Source organism: Babylonia areolata, chromosome 2, assembly GCF_041734735.1.
Source record: "Babylonia areolata isolate BAREFJ2019XMU chromosome 2, ASM4173473v1, whole genome shotgun sequence".
Lineage (NCBI taxonomy): Eukaryota > Metazoa > Mollusca > Gastropoda > Neogastropoda > Buccinidae > Babylonia > Babylonia areolata.
This window is the reverse complement of record NC_134877.1, coordinates 6,169,344-6,194,343: the sequence shown is the minus strand read 5'-3', so window position 1 is coordinate 6,194,343 and position 25,000 is coordinate 6,169,344. Positions and strand designations below refer to the sequence as shown.

General features: G+C 40.8%; 1 protein-coding gene across 1 annotated transcript in view; it reads left to right on the top strand.

Moving 5' to 3' along the window:
- LOC143297034 (vacuolar-sorting protein SNF8-like) overlaps window positions 1-12,716 on the top strand; it is a 13,728-nt gene extending 1,012 nt beyond the window's left edge. Inside the window, exons 3-8 of the mRNA XM_076609203.1 lie at window positions 1,402-1,540; window positions 2,051-2,155; window positions 3,133-3,205; window positions 6,541-6,682; window positions 9,130-9,204; window positions 10,351-12,716. Coding sequence (XP_076465318.1) covers window positions 1,402-1,540; window positions 2,051-2,155; window positions 3,133-3,205; window positions 6,541-6,682; window positions 9,130-9,204; window positions 10,351-10,452 — 636 coding nt within the window. The 3' untranslated portion in view covers window positions 10,453-12,716. The remainder of the gene's footprint in view (window positions 1-1,401; window positions 1,541-2,050; window positions 2,156-3,132; window positions 3,206-6,540; window positions 6,683-9,129; window positions 9,205-10,350) is intronic.
- The last annotated feature ends 12,284 nt before the right edge of the window (window positions 12,717-25,000 follow it).

The window sequence follows — 25,000 nt, the reverse complement described above, 5'->3', positions numbered from 1 at the left end:
CGGCTCGTGACGGTTGATATGCTTGTGTTCATGTGCAACTCTTTTCCATCCCTTCTCCCCCTTTCTCTCCCTCCCTCTCCTCTCTTTCTCTCCCTTCTCCCCCTCTTTCCATCCCTCTCCTTCACCCCCCTCTGTTCCCCTTCATGCTTTTACACGTGCATATCTGAGGATATGTGTATGTCATGTCCCTTCTCCTGAACGGTTTGTGAACTCTGAGTGAGTTCAGAAGTCTATATGGTGGGGAGAGAAAGATTTCTCTGGGCTTTTGATGCCAAGCTCTGTCAAGAGACGGATCACCGTTCCAGCGAGGGAGCTGTTGGGTGTCGTCCTACAGAAGTAGTGGGGTGTGTGCGTTGTCACCCCCTTCTTTCTGTGTGTGTGGGTCTGTGTTTCACCCTGGGCAGCGGTGTGCCCATTTACCTGGTGACAGGTTTTCCTGTTTCCCTCCCTTCCGTGCCCCTGCCTTCGATGGGTCTCCGGGATAAGTCTGGAATGGTCCTCGTCCCCCTTCTAACGTGTCACCCCGAAACTCCCTCACTCCCGTTCCCGTTCCCGCTCCCACTTTCCCACTGTCCCTCTTGCCCGACCAGCTCCAGCCAGCAACTACCAGCGTGGTCCTTCTTTGGCTGTCAGCAAATGTCTGAACTCTGGCTTCGTGTTTGAGTAGAACTAACGCTGCAGTTGATTGCAAATTGTGTTGTGCTGTAGTTAGACAGAGGTTATTTTTGTGTGTGTGTGAGTAATGCTTGGGTTTGTAGTGTTCATTTATTTATGTATGTTTGCATGACCACAGTAAAACGAGCTGAACTTTTCTGTGTCTCCGTGTTTGTGTTGTCGGGACGTTAGCTAGTCTGGGAAGGGGCGGGGGTTCATGGCCAACCCCTTACGGGTTGTGACATATATATATATATATATATATATATATATATATATATATATATATATATATATATATATACAGTTATTCATTGTGTATTGATAACACTTAACAGTAAAACAAAATTTGTGTTCATGTAAAAATAACCAGACCAAAAGATTTAGAACAGGCATGTTCTGTATTCAGTTGTTGTTTTGTTTGTTTGCTTTGTGTGTGTGTGCGTGTGTGTGTGTGTGGGGGGGGGGGGGGGTTAGGGAAGTGGGGAGAGGGTGGGCTGAGTTATACTTTTGTAACCTGTTGTTTGTTGTTCTGTGTTTGTTTTTCAAAGAATAGGAAATGATAATTGAAAATAAGTGTTTGTATAATTAGTAATTTTTTGTGTTTTTTTTATATATATATATTACATTCTTGCAGTGATTAACTACATATATGCAGTAGGACAGGTATTGTTTGGTCTCTATAAATTTACATATATATGTGTGTTGATGCATCCTGAATTTATTTTATTATGATTATTATTTCAGATGACAAAACAGATGGAGGTCTTTAAAACAAACTTAGAGGAGTTTGCAGCCAAACACAAAGATGACATTCGCAAGGATCCACAGTTCCGTCTGCAGTTTCAGGAAATGTGTGCTTCTATTGGTGTGGATCCTTTGGCATGTAAGTATATATACATGTATATGCGTGAGTGTGTGTGTGTGTGTGTGTGTGTGTGTGTCAGTGCATCTATATGAGCATCACCATGCATGTGTCATTGTGTGTACATGAATGCCTGTTTCATTGTGGTGTCTGTGCTTTTGTGTGTGTGTGTCTGCAGTGTCTCTGTTTTGTGTTGTGCAAAGTAAAGCTGATCTAATGAAGAAAAAGATGTGCAGCAATTTTCGCTGGCTAAAGACCAGTCTTTGGTAGAGCTGACACATGCAAAAATGCTTAAGTCCAAAAATCGTTTTGCAAGTAAATGGAATAATGTCATAGACTGTTTGGTTTCAGTGTTTGTGGTGAGTTTTGTTTTCAAGGCCAGAAAAATACTTCCAAGAAGCAGAATCATATTTTCAACCAGACAGTATATTATTTGCAAAGAATTGATTTTTGATATATTTCCATTGAATTCTTGGAACAACAAGTAAATTTTTTCATTGACAATTTTCTTCTTCCGCTCTGCTTTTACAGCCAGCAAAGGCTTCTGGGCAGAAATGCTGGGTGTTGGTGACTTCTATTATGAGCTGGGTGTCCAGATTGTAGAGGTGTGTCTGGCTACCAGTCACAGGAATGGAGGTATACACATTTACAATATTATGAATGTTTGTATGCTTAAGTATGAACATATATATTGTATATATGGCGGTATGTTTGTACTTCTCTAGCATAAACATGAGCTTGTATAGTTATTATTTTTTATTGAAAAAAAAGAAAGAAAATGAATGGATGTAAATAAATACACATGTGTGGCAGAGTACTGGTGTTTTGGGGGTATTTTTAGATAGACTAGAGCATCTGTTTAGGTGAGACCTGTTGCAGTTCAGGTATCTTCTACCAGTCCTAGTCTTGGATGCAAGTAATTTGTAAGATGAGCACCTGTGTATGGCATGTGTTAGCAGAAGTAAGGAATTTTTTTATAAATGAAATTCACAGCAAAAGAAACAAAATTCTTGCTGAAATTATTTTTGAAAAAAGAAAGAAAAAACAAAAGGAAATCCACTATGGTAAGAAGACAAAAACAACAAATACCTTGAAAAAAACCCAAAAAAACCATAGGGGTGGTAGGAATGAGCTCTCCATAGTGACAGCAGTCTAAATTTCACATGAGCATATCTGTTGCGACTAGAAAATGATAATACAATGCGTCATTGTATGCCTGTTTCCTTCCACTGTTCCCTTTGCACCCCACCTCCCCTCTCTCTGTGTTTCTCTTCCAGTCATTTATTCCAGTAAACCATTCTAATTCAACGTGGAAGTGCCGATATTAGTCTGAGTAACAGCAGAGTTAGGCAATGGGGTCAGCAGGACAAAGGGGAGGTTACCTACTTCCGGGAGGTTATCAGCCGTAGTTTCGTTTTCTCTGCATAGGCGGATAGTAGTTTGCACAGGACAGGAATGTCAGACCCCTGCCGGAGTCTGCACTAGTAGGGTCATGGTAAGTATGTTATTTAAACGTAATTTTAGATAGAAAATTTCCTTTTGAAGACGGGGGGGACAAGACCTACATTTTTGGGGGTATATTTGATTATTTAGTTCTCCTTTTTTATATGCAGGGTTGATCAGTCTTGATGAACTGAGGGACAGAGTTGTTGCATCACGAGGCCGAACTTCCCAGGATATCAGCCTGTGAGTTTTGTCTGTCTTTCTTCTTTTATGTTTTTTTTTTTCCTTTAGTTTTAAAGAACTTGACTACTTTCATTGGTTGCTCATGTGTGCGCATTATTGACTGCTTATTTTATGAACTGTAATACAATAGATGAAAAAATGATGACTCCGGTAATACAATAGTATTACAATACAGTAATAAAATACTTTTTACCTCAACTTGAACACGTGAGTCTTTTAATATGGTACAGTATGCCTAATGTAGGCCTTACAGTTAAATCTGTTAAAATGCTGAACACTGTAAATCAGAATCATACAGAGGTTAACCTCGGAATCTGGAAGTGTAACATTTGTTTTGGTTAAAAGTCAATGAAACTTCCCTATGAATCTGAATGAAATCAAACCATTCCAAAATAATACACTAGGGGGAGCATATACACCACAGATTGAAGAAAACAGAGATTGCCAGAGCAGACAAGAAAAAAAAAAATAATAATAATAATGATGGTATATAGCACTGAATCTTGTGCAGAGACAAATCTAAGCGCTTTCGCACCAGTCATTCACATGCATGCATAACTCTAAAACTGAAGAAACTGAAGACAAGAAAGAGGTAGGGCACGGAGGTGGGTTTTAAGGCCAGACGAAAGAGCTGAGTGTGGAGACCTGAGGAAGTGAAAGAGGAAGTTCATTCCAAATACAAGGTCCAGAGACAGAGAAAGAACGACGTCCAACTGTGGAGTGTTTGAATCTGGGTATGTGTAAACAGAGTGGATCTGAAGCCAATCGTAGAGAGCGAGATGGAGTGTAGAGGTGAAAGCAGCCACAGAGATAGGAAGGGGCATATTTGTGAATACTTTTATAACATAGAGTGCTGATCTTATACTTTATTCTGTGAGAGACAGGGAGCCAATGGAGATGTTGCAAAATAGGAGGGATGATGAGCTCAGATATTTTCTTTCTGAGGACAAGTCGGGCAGCAGAGTTTTGTATGCGATGAAGGGTCTGAATGGATGAAGCAGGCAAACCAGACAGCAGGGAGTTACAGAAATCAAGGCGAGAGAGAATGAGAGAAACGACAAGTCTAGATGTTGTGTCAGTGGACAGATATTTCTGAATGGAACTGATGCGTCGCAATTGACAGTAGCAGGATTGACATGTCTGACTGATAAATTTTTTGCATGGACAGTGTGTTGTCAAGGACAACGCCAAGGTTCCTGACTGAGCTGGAAAGAGGGATGGATGTGCTGCCAAGTTTGATTTTGTCAGCTGTGATGGAAGAGAGTTTTTGTTTAGTTCCTTTGATCATTGCTTCGGTTTTGTCTGTGTTCAATTGTAACTTATTTAGAGTCATCCAGTTTTGAATGTCCAGGAAGCATTCAGATGTTTCTTGCAAGAGCGAGGACAATTTTTCAGGGGTATCACTCTTCTGAAGTTGAGTGTCATCAGCATAGGAATGATGACTAACATTGTGATGGTTGATAATTTCATCAAGAGGAGCAGTGTACAGTGTGAAGAGAACTCGGCCTAAAACAGATCCTTGTGGGACTCTGTGTTTGATTTTAACAGGTTCAGACTGGAAATTATCGACGATGACAGACTGGAATCGATCAGTGAGATAAGATTTGAACCAGTTGAGAACAGTGCCGTTGATGCCAAATGTAAAATGAAGACAGGAAAGAAGGATTGAATGGTCTGTCGTGTCAAAGACAGCTGACAAGTCGAGAAGAGTGAGAAAGGAAAATTTTCCTGAGTCGGATGCTAGCAGTAAATTGTTCAGGATGTGAAGGAGAGTGGTTTTGGTGCTGTGGTCGGCACGATATGCAGACTGAAAAGGGTGAAGGAGATTGTTGAAACAAAGATGGTTGTTGAGCTGCTTCAGGACAGATTTTTCTAGGAGTTTGGACAGGAAAGGAAGGTTAGAAACTGGTCGATAATTTTTTCAAAATATTTGCGTCAAGGTTGGGTTTCTTCAGAAGAGGCCGGACGATTGCAGTTTTGAAAGTGGATGGAAACGTTCCAGTAAGAAGGGATGACACAGCATGTGTAAAGAGGTCTGTTGATGACATTGGGGTTTCAGCATGGCTTCAACATAAGATAAGATAAGATAAGAATAACTTTATTATCTCCAACTGGAGAAATTTGGTCAGGTGCATTATCACAACATAGACAAGTAAACAACATGGGGACCATAACTGTAAAAGTCAACAACAGCTTTTACGAATATTACGAAGATACAAATGTAAAAAAATATCACATACACCGTTTCATACATACATCCACACACTGCAGGTAATAACTAGTATTCTTAATGTAAAAACAGAAAGAATTAAGAAACATTATTTGAATATAATTATAAACATAGCCTACTATACTGCACATTGATTATAATAGACAGATAAGATAAGGATAAAGATAAATTGCAGAAAACCGCAACCAGATAATCAGCACACACCCGCACCCCCCACTCCCCCCCACCCCTCCCACCTCCCCACCCCCACCCACCCCACACAAGAGTAATAAACATATGTTCTCAAATAAAAGCATTTCACATATTCGCTTTTAAAAACATTGCAATTAATTATTACATCGTAATTATTGAACAGAAATATATTTAGAATATGGACGTTAGCATTAGACATATTCCATTGTACATTCATCCTGCATATTGCACATTATTCCTCCTACATATTGCACATTCATTATAACCAATGGCTGTAGTAGAGAAAGTAATCGATCCACCAAGACAACAGCTGCTTGACTTCATGTTTATTATTTTGATGTTCACCTTATGACATGCAGTGCCTTATGTATTGGTTCAAAATAGAAAATCAAAAAATGTGCCATATAATTTGAAGCATCTTGTAATTAGTAAATTTCTTCGTTCGTGGGTTGCAACTCCCACATTCACTCGTATACATGTACATCAGTGGGCTTTTACGTGTATGACCGTTTTTACCCCGCCATGTAGGCAGCCATACTCTGTTTTCGGAGGTTAACAGCACACAAAATACCCAAACCAACAGCCACATCATTAATCATCAATACACACTAAAGAGTCATCGTACCACTGTTAGTAATAACAACTTATCACTGAAATGTTCTGTCTATTTTTTAATTCTGGTAAGTTTATTACTCAGGTTGGCATTATTATATTACACTGTTGTAAATTTGACACAAGTTTGGAAGGCCTTTTTAAAATTCTCTCTTTTCTTTTTTTTTTCTTTTTTTTCTCTCTCTCTCATATTTGCTCATTACTAGACATCACAAATGATTCCAGGTCTGTCTGTGTTGCAAACTATCCACTCATGTCCTCTCTCACTCCGTCACTCCTTCTCCACTGTGTTCCCTTCCAGGGATGACATGATGCGCGCCATCCGGAAGCTGCGTATCCTTGGCAACGGGTTCACGGTGCTGGCGGTGGGCAACATGCAGCTGGTGCAGTCGGTGCCTGGAGAGCTGACCATGGACCACACCAACATTCTGCAGCTGGCGCAGGTAGAGTGTATAGTGTGTGTGTGTGTGCGTGTGTGTGTGTGTGTGTGTGTATGTGTGTGTGCATTTGAGAGACCGACAAAGAAAGAGAAAGAGAGAAACAGTCAATTCATTTCAGTGATCGGCTGTGTGTGTGTGTGGGGGGGGGGGGGGGGGATTTTGGGTGCAGATGTTTCTGTGTGTGGGTATGTTTCTGTGTTTATCTGCATGTGTTTATGTGTGTGTGTGCTGGTTGTGGTGTAGCTGGATGGCATGTTGAGTTTTCGTGCAGCACAGCTGTTGGTAGCTGTTGTGTGCTTATGTAGTCCAGAAGGCTGAGTGTGCACTTGCCAAATTCAAAATGCTGTGTGTGCACTTGTAGTCCAGAAGGCTGTGTGTGGAACCCAGAAGGCTGCGTGTGTGTGTGTAGTAGTCCAGAAGGCTGTGTGTGCATGTGTAGTCCGAAAGACTTTATGTGCGTGTACTCCAGAGGGCTGTGTATAAACGTGTGAAATCCAGAAGTCTGAATGTGCGTGTATAGTCCAGAAGGCTGTGTGTGTGTGTGTGTGTGATCCAGAAGACTGTATGTGCATGTGTAGTCCAGAAGGCTGTGTGTGTGCATGTGTAGTCCAGAAGGCCGTGTGTGCATGTGTAATCCAGAAGGCTGTGTGTAGTTCAGAAGGCTGTGTGTAGTCCAAAAGGCTGTGTATAGTCCAGAAGGCTGTGTGTGCATGTGTAATCCAGAAGGCTGTGTGTGTGCATGTGTAATCCAGAAGGCTGTGTGTGTGTGCATGTGTAGTCCAGAAGGTTGTGTGTGTGCATGTGTAGTCCAGAAGGCTGTGTGTACATGCGTAATCCAGAAGGCTGTGTGTGCATGTGTAGTCCAGAAGGCTGTGTGCATGTGTAGTCCAGAAGGCTGTGTGTGCATGTGTAGTCCAGAAGGCTGTGTGTACATGCGTAATCCAGAAGGCTGTGTGTGCATGTGTAGTCCAGAAGGCTGTGTGCATGTGTAGTCCAGAAGGCTGTGTGTGCATGTGTAGTCCAGAAGGCTGCGTGTCTGCATGTGTAATCCAGAAGGTTGTGTGTCTGCATGTGTAGTCCAGAAGGCTGTGTGTACATGTGTAATCCAGAAGGTTGTGTGTCTGCATGTGTAGTCCAGAAGGCTATGTGTGTGTGCATGTGTAGTCCAGAAGGCTGTGTGCATGTGTAGTCCAGAAGGCTATGTGTGCATGTGCAGTCCAGAAGGTTGTGTGTCTGCATGTGTAGTCCAGAAGGTTGTGTGTCTGCATGTGTAGTCCAGAAGGCTGTGTGTGTGTGCATGTGTAGTCCAGAAGGCTATGTGTGCATGTGCAGTCCAGAAGGTTGTGTGTCTGCATGTGTAGTCCAGAAGGTTGTGTGTCTGCATGTGTAGTCCAGAAGGCTGTGTGTACATGTTTAGCCCAGAAGGCTGTGTGTGCATGTTTAGCCCAGAAGGCTGTGTGTGCATGTTTAGTCCAGAAGGCTATGTGTGTGTGCATGTGTAGCCCAGAAGGTTGTGTGTGTACATGTGTAGTCCAGAAGGCTGTCTGTACATGTGTAATCCAGAAGGCTGTGTGTGCGTGTTTAGCCCAGAAGGCTGTGTGTACATGTTTAGCCCAGAAGGCTGTGTGTACATGTTTAGCCCAGAAGGCTGTGTGTGCATGTTTAGTCCAGAAGGCTATGTGTGTGTGCATGTGTAGCCCAGAAGGTTGTGTGTGTATGTGTAGTCCAGAAGGCTGTGTGTGTACATGTGTAATCCAGAAGGCTGTGTGTACATGTGTAGTCCAGAAGGCTGTGTGTACATGTGTAGTCCAGAAGGCTATGTGTGTGCATGTGTAGTCCAGAAGGCTATGTGTCCATGTGTAGTCCAGAAGGCTGTGTGTGTACATGTGTTATCCAGAAGGCTGTGTGTATGTGTGTAGTCCAGAAGGCTGTGTGCATGTGTAGTCCAGAAGGCTGTGTGTACATGTGTAGTCCAGAAGGCTATGTGTGTGCATGTGTAGTCCAGAAGGCTATGTGTCCATGTGTAGTCCAGAAGGCTGTGTGCATGTGTAGTCCAGAAGGCTGTGTGTACATGTGTAGTCCAGAAGGCTGTGTGTCTGCATGTGTAGTCCAGAAGGCTGTGTGTGTGTGTAGTCCAGAAGGCTGTGTGCATGTGTAGTCCAGAAGGCTGTGTGTCTGCATGTGTAGCCCAGAAGTATTTTTTATGAGTTCCTTTTTCCTGCAGAAAACTCCCCAGTCTTTTTCCTTTTTTTAAATTTTTTTTTTTTTTTTTTTTTTTTTTTTTTTTTTTTTTTTTAACTTCCAGGCAGTATGCGGGCTGAATGCTTTTGAACATCTCTTTTTCAGGACTTGTGCAAGGTTTGAAATGAGGACATTCATACTACTGGCACTATGTCCTTTGTGCAAAAATTTTCATTGTGATTTTTTTTTTCTCTCTCTCTCTCTTACAGAAGTCGGGTTATGTGTCCCACTCTCAGCTCCTGAAGGACTTGAAATGGGAGGATGAGCGTTCTCATCGGGCGTTGGTGAGTATCCCCTCTATTGTCTGTGATCTGCAGTGTTTGTGTGTGTGTGTGTGTGTTTGTGTGTGTGTGTGTGTGTGTGTGCGTGTGCGTGTGTGTGTGTTTTAACAAGTGTATGTCTACCACTTTGACCAAAGATACATTTTTATGACATACTCAAAACAATACAGTGCAGGCACGTTCTTTATGAAAGACACAGAAAAATATAATAAAAGGAAACCACACATAAAATTATTTTTTTTAAATCCTTATTGATAGGTAAACAAATAATTTATATGCAAGCAGAAAAAGAAAAGGGGTGTTTCATTATTGATGAGAGGAATAACTGTTCCTTTGGTCTCACCTAATATTGTGCTGATCATTCATTATTGATGAGAGGAATAACTGTCCCTTTGGTCTCACCTAATATTGTGCTAATCATTCATTATTGATGAGAGGAATAACTGTTCCTTTGGCCTCACTTTATAATATATTGTGCTAATCATTCATTATTGATGAGAGGAATAACTGTTCATTTGGTCTCACCTGATGTTGTGCTAATCATTCATACTGATGAGAGGAATAAGTGTTCCTTTGGTCTCACCTGATATTGTGCTAATCATTCATTATTGATGAGAGGAATAACTGTTCATTTGGCCTCACCTTATAATATATTGTGCTAATCATTCATTATTGAATTTGATGACAAGAATAACTTCCTTTGGCCTCACCTGATATTGTGCTAATCATTCATTATTGATGAGAGGAATAACTGTTCCTTTGGTCTCACCTGATCTTGTGCTGATCACACATTATTGATGACAAGAATAACTGTTCATTTGGTCTCACCTGATATTGTGCTGATCATTCATTATTGATGACAAGAATAACTGTTCATTTGGTCTCACCTGATATTGTGCTGATCATTCATTATTGATGAGAGGAATAACTGTTCATTTGGTCTCACCTGATATTGTGCTGATCATTCATTATTGATGAGAGGAATAACTGTTCCTTTGGTTTCACCTGATATTGTGCTAATCATTCATTATTGATGACAAGAATAACTGTTCCTTTGGTCTCACCTGATATTGTGCTGATCATTCATTACTGATGAGAGGAATAACTGTTCCTTTGGCCTTCACCTGATCTTGTGCTGATCTGCGACAGGATTTCCTGGTGAAGGAAGGCATGGCATGGGTGGACGACCAGGACAGCACGGAACGTCTCTACTGGTTCCCCAGTCTCTTCCCTGCAGCCAGCGCCAGTTGAATCCACAATCACCACCACCACCACCACGAGCAGCGTCAGCAGCGGGAGGATATTTGCTGCTGATAAAACTAGAAAATATAAGTGAAGTGAACCTAACAGTGACAGTTACAAGCAAGTACGACAAACAAGGATCCAGTATTTACAGATTTGCCAGCCCCAACATGATTGGTCCTTGTGGCTGGCTGGGTGGTAAGCAACAAAAGACAGATAGGAAAACAGATACACAGACCTGTACAAGGCACACACAACTTCTTTTCTTCTTCTTCTTCTTCTTCGTTCGTGGGCTGCAACTCCCACGTTCACTCGTATGTACACAAGTGGGCTTTTACGTGCATGACCGTTTTTACCCTGCCACATAGGCAGCCATACTCCGTTTTCGGGGATGTGCATGCTGGGTATGTTCTTGTTTCCATAATCCACCAAACGCTGACATGGATCACAGGATCTTTAACGTGCGTATTTGATATTCTGCTTGCGTATACACACGAAGGAGGTTGAAGCACTAGCAGGTCTGCACATATGTTGATCTGGGAGATCGGAAAAATCTCCACCCTTCACCCTCGCTGTTACCGAGATTCGAACCCCGGACTCTCAGATTGAAAGTCCAACGCTTTAACCACTCGGCTATTGCACCCGTCACACACAACTTCAAACCCTTGCTGCATTGTTAATGCATCAGCTTGCACACAAGTAACTAAGAGGTTATAGAGAAGCTAATCCAGAAACTGCAGAAGAGTATGGGTTCATTCCTCTGCCTTGGGAAATTTCGCACTCTCTTCCTGTGTACGTATCATTTACTTGAATGCACGCTGATGGGGAAACACTGAGCAAAAAAGCAGCATGGAATTGTGTGCCTTTGGTGCATGCGGTTCAGAAATGCATTTCAAGTGTTGGGGAGGGCAGAAGAGTGACAAGCAACTGCATGTATCTAGAACATTCTGGATACCCCCAAAACGGAGTATGGCTGCATACATGGTGGGGTAAAAACGGACGTACACGTGAAAGCCCACTTGTGTACATACAAGTGAACTTGGGAGTTGCAGCCCCCGAACGAAGAAGAAGAAGAATGTTCAGGCAGGATGTCTTTTTTTAATCATGCATAGGCTTTCAAGGCCTGATCAGCATGTTGTGTTTAGGTGAAGATTGGGCACCTGCTTCCAGCAGATGTGGTATAGCTTGTATGAATCAGTCTGCATGCTTTGACACCTACCTGAAACTGAAACTGAAACTCTGAGTGGACAGTTAGGTCAAGGCATTTTGATAATGTAAAACCCATTTCTGCTGATCAGATGGTGACATCTGTGTGGGTGTGAATTTGTTTGCAATATTCCCTTTTCCTTCTCGTTGTTTTCCATTTTTGATTAAGAATGAATAAATTGTGGGATGAAGCATTGGTTAATCAATCGCACTTAAACTAGCAGTTGCTTTTTGTTCCCTTTCTTAATATAATCTGAACTCTTTTGTCATGAAATTGTTGTGTTGATGTGTCAGAAATAAATGATTTTTTGGTCTCTCCATGAGACATATTGTGCATAAGATATTATGTGACTTAAGATTAAACATGCACAATTATAATATAAAATATCAACTAATCAAGACACAGCACCTGCCAGAGAAATTTTTAAAGAGGTACCTGATGTCCAGAAAAAAAAAACCCAAAAAAACATGTATCTAATCTGCGTGACAGGTCATTGTGTCAGTTTTCTGATTTCACATTTTGAAGCACATTGCCACTTAGCACAAGTGAAGAGGAGAGTGAGTTAAAAAGTTGACACCCTGTAATACTATCAGAGACATAGTTTTATGTTATTGTGGGGAGTATTTTTACACACTAGTCATGTAAATATCAATATCATTTGAGCCGTAAACCACAGCATAGAACATGAGCTGAAGTATCCTTGATAAAGAAAAAAAGTATGGAACTTGATTTTATTTATAACACTGTGACTGTTGTTGATGTAAGAATGTGTATGTGTTTGTATGTATGTCATTACTGCACTTTAGTGTTCGTTTTTTATGGTGAGTTTGTGTGACATAGTGTCTTTTTTGCTTGTGTGTGTGAATGTTTTTTGGTCATCTTGATCGAAGATGTGTAATTGTCTAACAGCTTTGGCAGAGCTTTGTGCATATGCTTTGTATTAATCTCATCTTGAATAACTGTACATTTCTCAGTTTGTTGATGGTTTCTGTTTAATGTGTGTAGAGAATGTAAATGTTATTTCTGTAAAATGCTCCAGAAATGCAAAAGAAAAAAAGAAAGGAAATGAAACATTGTTTGTTTTAATTAAAATTGTTTGAAATTGCTAAAATCATTTTTTTTACTGTCAATATTTTGTTGTTGTTAGCAAACACTTATCAAGCAGAAAGAATGGGTGATAACAGCAACACAGGTGAAACGCATACAAGGGGAAGCAATCATCCTTTGCAGAAAGCAGTCATGAAAAGGTAGTTCTTTCCCTTAGATTGTCATCTCTTCCATCTCTCATTCAATCAATTCAAGTGTGCGGTAGAACAATCAGAAGATAGGAAGAGAAATGTTGAAAATGCCCCTAATAGCTGCTACCAACAAGAGACATAAACTAAATGTATACAGTGCACATCATAAATTAATTTTAATTTAGATATGGGGCAAATTTCAAAGAAGTGAGAAAAACAGGGATACAGGTATGGACAATTGATTCAAGTATAGGCCATTGCCCCTCATAAAGGGGGTACAAACTCCCCCCCCCCCCCCCCTCCCCACACACACACACACACACACACACACATGCTTGACACCCACACATACATGCTTGCAACAAAAATGACTTAACTCCTTGATCATCCCAACATTTTTTTCCACTGAAAGTGGAAAAACTTAACATCGAACTCTCTCTCTCTCTCTCTCTCTCTCTCTCTCTCTCTCTCTCTCTCTCTCTCTTTATTGTGCATGCATAACACACACACACACACACACACACACACACACACACACACGGACCCTTTCTTTACTTCTCCCAACCTCCAACACCCCCCCTCCCCCAACACACACACACACACGGACGATAACTGAAACGAACCAGATGGGCTTCAAGAGGTGTGATGTGCCAAGCGCTGAACATTTTCATCACTGCAGCTCTTTAAATGACCACGGACCTGTGACCAGCTTTGTTCTTTGTTCCTTTCACAAGCCATCCACATCTTCTAAAACATGCACGCACGCACGCATGCACACACTATCTGTCTCTCTCTGTCTCTCTGTCTCTATCTCTGTCTCTCTGTCTCTGTCTCTGTCTCTCTCTCTCTCTCTCTCTCTCTTTTGTACCCCCATGTCATTAGGGCTGGTAAGCTATTGACATTAAAAGAATTCTGAATTCTCTCTCTCTCTCTCTCTCTCTCTCTCTCTCTCTCTCTCTCTGTCTGTCTTTATTGTGCATGCATAACACACACACACACACACACACACACACACACACACCCTTTCTTTACTTCTCCCAACCTCCAACACCCCCCCCCCCCCCAACACACACACACACACACACACACACACACACACGGACGATAACTGAAACGAACCAGATGGGCTTCAAGAGGTGTGATGTGCCAAGCGCTGAACATTTTCATCACTGCAGCTCTTTAAATGACCACGGACCTGTGACCAGCTTTGTTCTTTGTTCCTTTCACAAGCCATCCACATCTTCCAAAACACGCACGCACGCACGCATGCACACACTATCTGTCTCTCTCTGTCTCTCTGTCTCTGTCTCTGTCTCTCTCTCTCTCTCTCTCTCTCTCTCTCTCTCTCTCTCTCTCTCTCTCTCTTGTACCCCCATGTCATTAGGGCTGATAAGCTATTAACATTAAAAAAATTCTGAATTCTGTCTCTCTCTTTCTCTCTGTCTATCTCTCTCTCTCTCTCTCTTTATTGTGCATGCATAACACACACACACACACACACACACACACACACACACACAGACCCTTTCTTTACTTCTCCCAACCTCCAACACCCCCCCCCCCTCCCCCAACACACACACACACACACACACACACACGGACGATAACTGAAATGAACCAGATGGGCTTCAAGAGGTGTGATGTGCCAAGCACTGGACATTTTCATCACTGCAGCTCTTTAAATGACCACGGACCTGTGACCAGCTTTGTTCTTTGTTCCTTTCACAAGCCATCCACATCTTTCAAAACACACACACACGCACACATGCACACGCACACACTATCTGTCTCTCTCTTTCTCTCTCTGTCTCTGTCTCTCTCTCTCTCTCTCTCTCTCTCTCTCTCTCTCTCTTGTACCCCCATGTCATTAGGGCTGATAAGCTGTTGACATTAAAAGAATTCTGAATTCTATGTCTCTCTCTGTCTTAGTCTTTCTGTCTCTGTCTGTCTCTCTCTCTCTCTCTCTCTCTCTCTCTCTCTCCCTCTCTCTCTTGTACCCCCATGTCATTAGGGCTGATAAGCTATTGACATTAAAAGAATTCTGAATTCTATGTCTCCCTCTGTCTTAGTCTTTCTGTCTCTGTCTGTCTCTCTCTCTCTCTCGCTCTCTCTCTCTCTCTCCCTCTCTCTCTTGTACCCCCATGTCATTAGGGCTGATAAGCTATTGACATTAAAAGAATTCTGAATTCTCTGTCTCTCTGTCTCTGTCTCTCTTTCTCTCTCTCTGTCGTGTTTATCCAGCATTGATGATGAAAATAATTAATTCAATGTAAAGCATATGATGAACTGAGAGAAAAAAAAGTGCAGTGTTTTGGTTTTTTTTTGGTTTTTTGTTTGTTTGTTTTTTCAAATGTGGCTAAAAGACATAACATTATTTCCACTTTATTGTCAGATTATGAACTTACAGGCCTAATACAGAAGATACAGTTAAGTTTATTGAAGAAGCAAAAAAAACATAAGTCAAAGTTTAATCAATCATAACAGTACAGACGTGCGTAATATCTTTTAGTGTTATGAAAGTAAAGTAGGTAGTACCAGTACTAAAAGAATGGATGATCAATCTTGACTGTATTATTTCTCTTTGATTATATGTTTTTATTTTGTTTGTTTTGTTAAAAGTACTATGAACATAATTTCCATGTCCTCAGTTTTGTGTTGTTGTTTGTTGTTGTTGTTGTTGTTTTCTCCCCTTTTAACTCTAATATCAAATGTATGTTAGGAAAATAGATTTTGAGAGGTTGTCTTCATATATCAATCGTGTGGCAAGGACTTGAAGGAACAAAACAAAACAAAACAGCAAACAGCGTACACAGACAGAGATCAACTCGACATTCACGAGTGAACCACACAACTGGCCATTAAACACAACTCTGGCGATTTGGGAGACAGACAAAACGGAGCCGGTCGGAAACACAGAGAGCAGCCTCCTCATTCGTGTCCTCCTCCTCCTTCTCCTGCTCCCTTTTCCTCCTCCTTATCCTCCCCCTCCTCCCCCTCCTCCTCTTCCCAGTCTGCCTGCTTCATCTGCACAATTTGCAGCGAGGACTGTACCCTAAGCGGTCAGTCCAGCCACATCGTAGGCGACACAATAGCAGGGCTTTGTCCTCCTAGACCGAGTTCTGCTAATGGACGAATGAATAAATGAATGAACGAATGAACGCACACACGAACGAACAAATGAATGAACGAATGAATGAATGGATGAATAATTGGACAAACGAACAAATGAATGTGAGGAGGAGGAGGAGAAGGAGGAAATTATGAATGGATGGTGATGACAACTGATGATGATGATGACGATGACAAGGATAAGAAGGAGGGGGGATGCGATAATTGCAACACAAAGAGAAGGATAGAGAGGTGAGGATGGAGGGAGGAGGGAAAGAAGGAGACAGACATAGACAAAGAAAGAAAGACATAATGACCGAGAGACAGAGAGAAGAAGACGCGTGATATTCGGACATTTTTATCGTTCACAAGGAACGCCTGCAAGGCAAATTCGGTGTGTATGCATGGCAATTTATGCATGTCACATGTCATTTTTTCTCTCTTATTGAAATTTAAACATAGTAGGTCTAACTGTAGAGAGAGCTGGAGAGACAGGCACGAATTTGTATTTCACGAGGGTAGTGGAGTAAACACTTTTTTTTTCTTTTTTTACATCTCTCTCTCTCTCTCTCTCTCTCTCTCTCTCTCTCTCTGTCTGTCTCTGTGTCTCTCTGTCTCTCTCTCTCTCATCTTTCAACGACAGACAGACAGATTGAGACAAACAGTCAAGCAATCACGTATACTTACATAACTGTACGGACATCAGTTTAAAATTTTCATTAACTTACTTTTCTCTTTTAGATCCCCCCTCCCCCCTACTGAACAGAAGAGGATGTCATCGTCATCTTTACGTCTTGCCCATAACACACGATGAATATGAAGAAAAATTTGGAAAAAATGAACTCATTTTCAAACCAACACAGTCAGGTGGTGGTGGCTCAGGCCATTTTCACACAACCATGCTGACAGACTAGCTACGTAAGGAGCAAAAGTGACCAAATGGTTAAGACGGTTATCTTGCCTATACAGTGTTCGTGAGGGTCTGGATTCGAACCCTGCTATCGACGGGCGCAATAGCCGAGTGGTTAAAGCGTTGGACTTTCAACCTGAGGGTCCCGGGTTCGAATCACGGTGACGGCGCCTGGTGGGTAAAGGGTGGAGATTTTTACGATCTCCCAGGTCAACATATGTGCAGACCTGCTAGTGCCTGAACCCCCTCCGTGTGTATATGCAAGCAGAAGATCTAATACGCACGTTAAAGATCCTGTAATCCATGTCAGCGTTCGGTGGGGTTATGGAAACAAGAACATACCCAGCATGCACCCCCCGAAAACGGAGTATGGCTGCGTACATGACGGGGTAAAAACGGTCATACACGTAAACTGAAGCCCAATCGTGTGCATACGAGTGAACGCAGAAGAAGAAGAAGAACCCTGTTCTCGCGCAATCTTCTCCCATGCACGTTCGACTGGAAAATCAAACTGAGCGTGTATAGTCTTTCGTATAAGATGATAAACCGAGGTCTCGTGTGCAGTACGCGTATGACGCACTGAAAAAGAACTCACTCACTCACTCATTCCGTTGACCGCTGGGGTCGTTGGGGGGACATGAGGAAGATGGCATAGCTCGCCACGCCGTTCTCTTGGCAGCTGTCGTGAGGAGATCTGGCATCGTCATTTTGGTCCATTCCTTGACGTTGTCGGACCAGCTCTTTCTCTGCCGCCCCCGTCTGCGCCCTCCCTCTACAGTCCCTTGCAGGATGGTTTTGGAGAGGGTGTTATATCGTATGACATGACCAAACCATGCCATCTTCCGTCGTTTGACAGTCGCCAGCAGTGGTTCTTGGGGCCCAACAAGGTTGCTGACCAGGTTCCGCACATGGTCATTGGTCTTGTGCTCCTTGTAGGAGATGCGTAGTAGTCTCCTCAAGCACTTGGTTTCGAATGCTTGGATTCTTCTTTCTGTTTCTGCCATCAGTGTCCATGTCTCACATCCATATAAAAGAACCCATGGCAACAAAACTATTGTCCTCTGACAAAAATCTGTAAGTGAAATCCACTCGAAACCTGCCCGGTGGCAAGCGAGTTCGGTTATACTTTCTGATGTGATGCAGCGTATATGGATTTGTCCAAACGCAGTGATGCATCCTTGAGAAACTGAAACTGAAACTGAAAACATACTTTGATGACCGGAACCTCTCCAAGTGTCTAAAGTAAATTTTTATTAAAAAATGGTTTTGTTTTCTAGTCGTTGTTGTTGTTCTTGTTTTTTGTTGGTGATAAAGGGATTTTTTTAAAGTAATAATTAAAAAATATATATATAATATAATATAATAATAATAATAATAATAATAATAATAATAATAATAATAGTATTAAATAAATAAATAAATAAATGATTTTTTTTTTTAATAATAATACCGAATTAAAAAAAAAGAAAAAAAGAAAGAGACAAGAGAGAGGGGAGAGAGAGAGAGAGAAGAGAGAAGGAAAAAGAAACGACAAAAAAAAAAAAAAAAAGATTAGAGAAATGGACGAACTTAATTAAAATGATAACAAAAGAAAAAGAAACCAGAGAAAAATAAAAGAAGTCGGGAGAGAAAGAGAAGAAAAGAAGAAAAGAAACAGAGAGAACGAACGACAGGAAGAGAAGAAAGAAACAAACCAACAAAGAAACAAACAATCTTTTTTATGAAAAAAAAATGAAAAGATATTTCAAATCATAAAATAGAATTATAGCTGAAGATACAAGTCAAACAAACAAAAGAATGAAGAAAGTAACCACACACACACAACACACACACACACACACACACACACACACACACACACACACACACAGAGAGAGAGAGAGAGAGAGAGAGAGAGAGAGAGAGAGAGAGAGAGAGAGAGAGAGAGAGAGAGAGAATGAAATGAACCCTTCACAGTAAACAACCCCAAATGCTGAACGTTTATAGATCCCTCACGGTCGCATAAAACGGGTGTGGGTGCTGTGGTTCTTTGCCGATTCCAATATAGACGTCTTTATGTTCCCATCGGGTGTTATTGTTCAAATTCACGCGCGCGCGCGCGTGTGCGTGTGTGCGTTCACACACAAGTAGACACATAATGCACGCACACTTCGCTACATATATGCACGCGCATACACGTTGTGATCTAATCTAATCTATCTGATAATGACATCCTCCGACATTTCCGATGAATTGAGGATGACGTGATGAAAGGGAGGTGGGCGGGGCAGAGGTAGGAGGTGGGGGGGGGGGGGGGGGGGGAGGCTGAGGGAACAGGTGGTAAAAGAAGACTAGGCGTTAAGAGAATAAACAAAACAGAGAAGAAAAAAAAAGTTCTTTCAGTGTGGCAATTTCCGTGTTTGTAGGTGAGCCTACGGGTTGGCTGTCAGGTCCTCTCTCCTTTTACTTCTTGTTTTTTCAATACGAAAATATTCCATCAAACATACACACAAAAACACACAGACACACAGACACAGACACACACACACACACACACACACACACACACACACACACACACACACACACACACACACACACACACCACCACCACCACCACCACCACCACACACACAGACACACACACACACGCACAGACACACACACATGCACACACAGACACACCAACACGCACGCACACACACACACACACACACACACACACACACACACACACACACACAGAGAGAGACAAACCCCACCACACCCACCCTCATACACACACGGGTACCATCCATTTTTTTTAAACCATCATTTTGAGTTATCTACATTTCCAAATAATATATATAATTTATTATGTAGAGTTTAAGATATACATTTGATTTTTTGTGATTCTCTATAAATCATAATACAGCGTCTAATCCAATTATCAAAAATGTGTTAGACTAGATTTCTTTTCTTTTTTTTTCTTTTCTTTCTTTCTTTTTTTTTTTTTTTTCACAATCACCAATGTGAGGTATTTTTTTTTTATTCATTCATATTAATAAAGCAAAAGGGAGTTCCTCACAAACATGGTCTGTCTTCTGGTAGCATATGCCATTTCTTAATTATTGGTTTATCATAATTATGTCACTTCTTCTGATTTGTTTTAGCGTGCCATTTCTTATGACTGGTTTATCATCATTATGTCACTTCTTCTGATTTGTTTTAGCATGCCATTTCTTTTGACTGGTTTATCATCATTATGTCACTTCTTCTGATTTGTTTTAGCGTGCCATTTCTTATGACTGGTTTATCATCATTATGTCACTTCTTCTGATTTGTTTTAGCGTGCCATTTCTTATGACTGGTTTATCATAATTATGTCACTTCTTCTGATTTGTTTTAGCGTGCCATTTCTTATGACTGGTTTATCATCATTATGTCACTTCTTCTGATTTGTTTTAGCGTGCCATTTCTTATGACTGGTTTATCATCATTATGTCACTTCTTCTGATTTGTTTTAGCGTGCCATTTCTTATGACTGGTTTATCATCATTATGTCACTTCTTCTGATTTGTTTTAGCGTGCCATTTCTTATGACTGGTTTATCATCATTATGTCACTTCTTCTGATTTGTTTTAGCGTGCCATTTCTTATGACTGGTTTATCATCATTATGTCACTTCTTCTGATTTGTTTTAGCGTGCCATTTCTTATGACTGGTTTATCATAATTATGTCACTTCTTCTGATTTGTTTTAGCGTGCCATTTCTTATGACTGGTTTATCATAATTATGTCACTTCTTCTGATTTGTTTTAGCGTGCCATTTCTTATGACTGGTTTATCATCATTATGTCACTTCTTCTGATTTGTTTTAGCGTGCCATTTCTTATGACTGGTTTATCATCATTATGTCACTTCTTCTGATTTGTTTTAGCGTGCCATTTCTTATGACTGGTTTATCATCATTATGTCACTTCTTCTGATTTGTTTTAGCGTGCCATTTCTTATGACTGGTTTATCATAATTATGTCACTTCTTCTGATTTGTTTTAGCATGCCATTTCTTTTGATTGGTTTAGAGAGTCAAAGTTTCTGCTTTTGTGAACTCGTTAAATGATATTATTCGCATTATCCACAGAGGTAATAGAAGAGGAATATCTGCAGTAATAAGAGTCTACATTGCTTTCATACCTATAATATCTAGATGATGTTGAACTTCTTCTTCTTCTTCGTTCGTGGGCCGCAACTCCCACGTCCACTCGTATATACACGTGGGGGCTTTTACGTGTTTGACGCTGACATGGATTGCAGGGTCTTTAACGTGCGTATTTGATCTTCTGTTTGTTTTTTTCCACACGAAGGGGGTTCAGGCATTGGCAGGTCTGCACACATGTTCACCTGGGAGATCGGAAAAAATCTTCCACCCTTTACCCTCCAGGCGCAGTTGCCGAGATTCAAACCCGGGACCCTCAGATTGAAAGTCCAACGCTTTAACAAATCGGCTGTTTCGCCCGTCAGTATGGAACTGTTTGGAGGGTTTCAGCTTTTGTTCTTGTTTGCTCTTCTAGTGGAGGACCAATCCAGAAAAATACTGAAAGGAAGCGTGCTAAATATAAAATGCTTATTTCTACACCTTACTGAAGCAAAAGTTTGATTTCAATTGAAAAATGTGTACTTGTTTTGGAGATATTGATATCAACTTTAGCACTATTTGTAATGGTATTGGCTGCAACTGGGTCATTTTGTCAAATACCTAAACAGCATATTAAAATATTAATGTATGTAACTATTGGGATTGAAACTTTACACTGTGTCATCAATATGCAAGCTGAAAAGAAGAGAAAAAAGAGAGAGCGAATATCTTCGGTCGATCTGAGCATTAATATGTTGTATGTAATTATTTTTTCTTGAGCTTTCATAACGATAGTAATGAAGAGCTGTGCTGTGTTATGTTGTGTTGTGTTGTGTTGTGCTGTGCTGTGCTGTTCTGTGCTGTGTTGTGCTGTGATGTTCTGTGTTGTGCTGTGATGTGCTGTGATGTGATGTGTTGTTTGCGGCGTCTTCTTTATATCAAGGAAGTCATTTGTCCACTTACTTATAGACAGGGAATCTCTTTCTTTTCCTTGCGATCTTATTTGCAGACAGAAAGTGTTACCAGGCTATAATCCACCACATCCCACTTTGTTTATTCTTTTTTTTTTCCTTTTTTTTCCCTTGTACACAAGGTTATATTTGACATTTCACGACATCAGTGTGATTCAACATTCACATAGCAAAACATTTGGTCCATCAATGATCATCAAGAAAAATCATTAATTTGTTGAGATACAAGGGTTATTTTTCAATATGATAATACTTATAATAGTAATAATAAGATGAAGAACAATAACAGATAATAAAGAGCAAGATAAACAAGATAACAAATGTCACATCATGGCATGTATTCATGTTGACATAGCTTCAAGGAGCACCAGTTTTTTGTTGTTGTTGTTTTGTTTTGTTTTTATATAAAGTGTTATTAAAGGATTAATATAATTTGTTTATTCTTTGTCTGATGCCTCTCCACTGAAACACAGGCACTTGCAAATTCACCCAAAACACATTGGAGATACGGGGTTAGGGGTGTAGGTCAGGGGTGGGCATGTAGAGGGAAGCTGGGGGAAGCAATAGCCGAGTGGTTAAAGCGTTGGACTTTCAATCTGAAGGTCCCGGGTTCGAATCTCGGTAACGGCGCCTGGTGGGTAAAGGGTGGGTATTTCTCCCAGGTCAACATATCATGCAGGACTGATAGTGCCTGAACCCCTTCGTGTGTATATGCACGCAGAAAATACACGCGTTAAAGATCCTGTAATACATGTCAGCGTTCGGTGAGTTATGGAAACAAGAACATACCCAGCATGCACCCCCCCCCCCCCCCCCCCCCGAAAATGGAGTATGGCTGCATGCACAGCGGAGTAAATAAACAAAACGGTCATACACGTAAAATGTTAATGTCAGTGTGCATGCGTGCGTGACTTAAACCTGACTGAATGACACAGGAAACGAATGATGAGCGCCCAATGGCAGCCTTCACTGGACGGCTCTAACCAGGCAGGCAGCCTGTTGTGCAAATGACCCAGTGTTTGTTAAGCGATTAGAGCTTGGTCTCCTACCGAGGATAGGCGCTATATAAGTATCCATACCATTCATTCATCATCGTTCATCATTCAAGTAAACCACCATCCCTATCCTATCCGATGTTCCAACGTGGGATATCGCTGTTCCTAGCCGAATTTCGGTGGACCGCTGGGCCACTCTGTATACCTACTACACTGTTCAGATATATGCTAGCGCAGACTTGCAACGATAATGTCAAACATCATAAATGGCTTAAAATATCAAGATAGCTAAAACAATTAGATAAATTGGTAAAAAAATTTTTAAAATAAATTAGATAAAATAAAGAATAAATGTCACGTCAAGGCTTAAAAATATTGTAGAACAGCTTAGAATGCCAATGATAACTTAAAACACCAAAATAGCTTATGCCATAGCTTAACACATCAGAAATATTTTTAGATATTAGAATATTGGAATATTAGATGGTGGCTTGAATATCATAATGGTTCAGAACATCGGCGATCACTTAAATCATCATGACCTTAAAATATAAGTTCACGCAAAAAGAAATAACGGCATTATAACACCAGCATAATTCAATAAATGGGCACGCAAACAAACAGACCGAAAATAACCTTATGATTCGATAAACAAACACACAAACAAACAGACAAACCGCCAAAACAAATAGGCTGGTGGCTGGTCCGAGCTTTCGGTTTTAATAATCTAACGTCAGAAACAGATTTAAGATAATCGTTTCTTCCCAAAACGTGAACCTGCATCGCTGTCTTGGGCAACGCACTTGTCTCTGCACCCCTTTTCTTCCGGTCATAGTTGATAATTAACTAATCAGTTAAAAGTGAGTTAAATGTTAACAAGAAACAAGAAAGAGAAGGACGGTTCTTAATTGCTTTTAATTGAATAATTGGAGGCTAATGGATTCGGGTTTCATAAAACATTTCTTCAATTCCCTCCCTGCTTCCGTCCCTCACCCCACCCTCTCTCTCTCTCTCTCTCTCTCTCTCTCTCTCTCTATTCACTCAAGTGATAGATTCTGTCTCTACAGATCTCATACTTCACATTTAGTAAAGAATTGTCTTTTGTTTAACATGGAAAGATATCTACGAGTTTTATTAACAAGATTTAGATTTGGCATTTCTGAAATTCATATGCACAGATATCGTTATAAGATTGTTGATCACACAGAGAAGTTGTGTCCTTTGTGCAAGCTGTCAAATGAAGATGAAGTGCATTTTGTTTTGATGTGTCCTGTGTTGCATGGATTTCGCGTAAGATTTATTCCAAAGAAATATTATGAACGTCCATGTTTGTTTAAATTATGTTTATTGATGGCATCATCTGATGATGGTGTCATACGTAATCTCGCATTGTATTTACACACAGCTTTTAAGTTCAGAGAAACGGTATTATCATAATTTCTTTAACTAATTGTGAAAATGGTGAATGTTTACTGATAGTATGGTGACATCTGTATACTGTATTATAGCCCTTCATTCATATGGGGCTATGTCCTTGAGTGAATAAATCATCTCAGTCTCAGTCTCAAATTGATCTCTCCTTCACTCTCTGGCTATCCCCAAGCCCCTTCTCTCTCTCAGTCACTATTTCTGTACTTTTCTCTTTTCTCTTTTTTTTTTTTTTTTAATATATTTTCAGTCTTTTTGCTGTCTGTCTAACCTCCTCATATTTCACTCTCTGTCTCTGTGTGTCTCTGTGTCCATCTGTCTCTCTGTCTGTCTGTCTGTCTGTCTGTCTGCTTGCCCCTCTCTTTCCTTCCCTATGTCCCCCTGTCTTACTCCTTCCCTTCTTTTCTGTCCTTGCGTCTGTCTGTCTGTCTGTCTGTCCCTTGACATTTCTGAAATCGCAGAGCATAGCTACCGTTAAAGACTGTACAATGTGGCTGATTTATTGAGTCCATTTTTTTCCCAAAAGGAGAAAGACAATGAAGTACACTTTGTTCTGTCCTGTCCTGTCCTGTCTCGTATGATTTAAGAGTACAATACATACCACT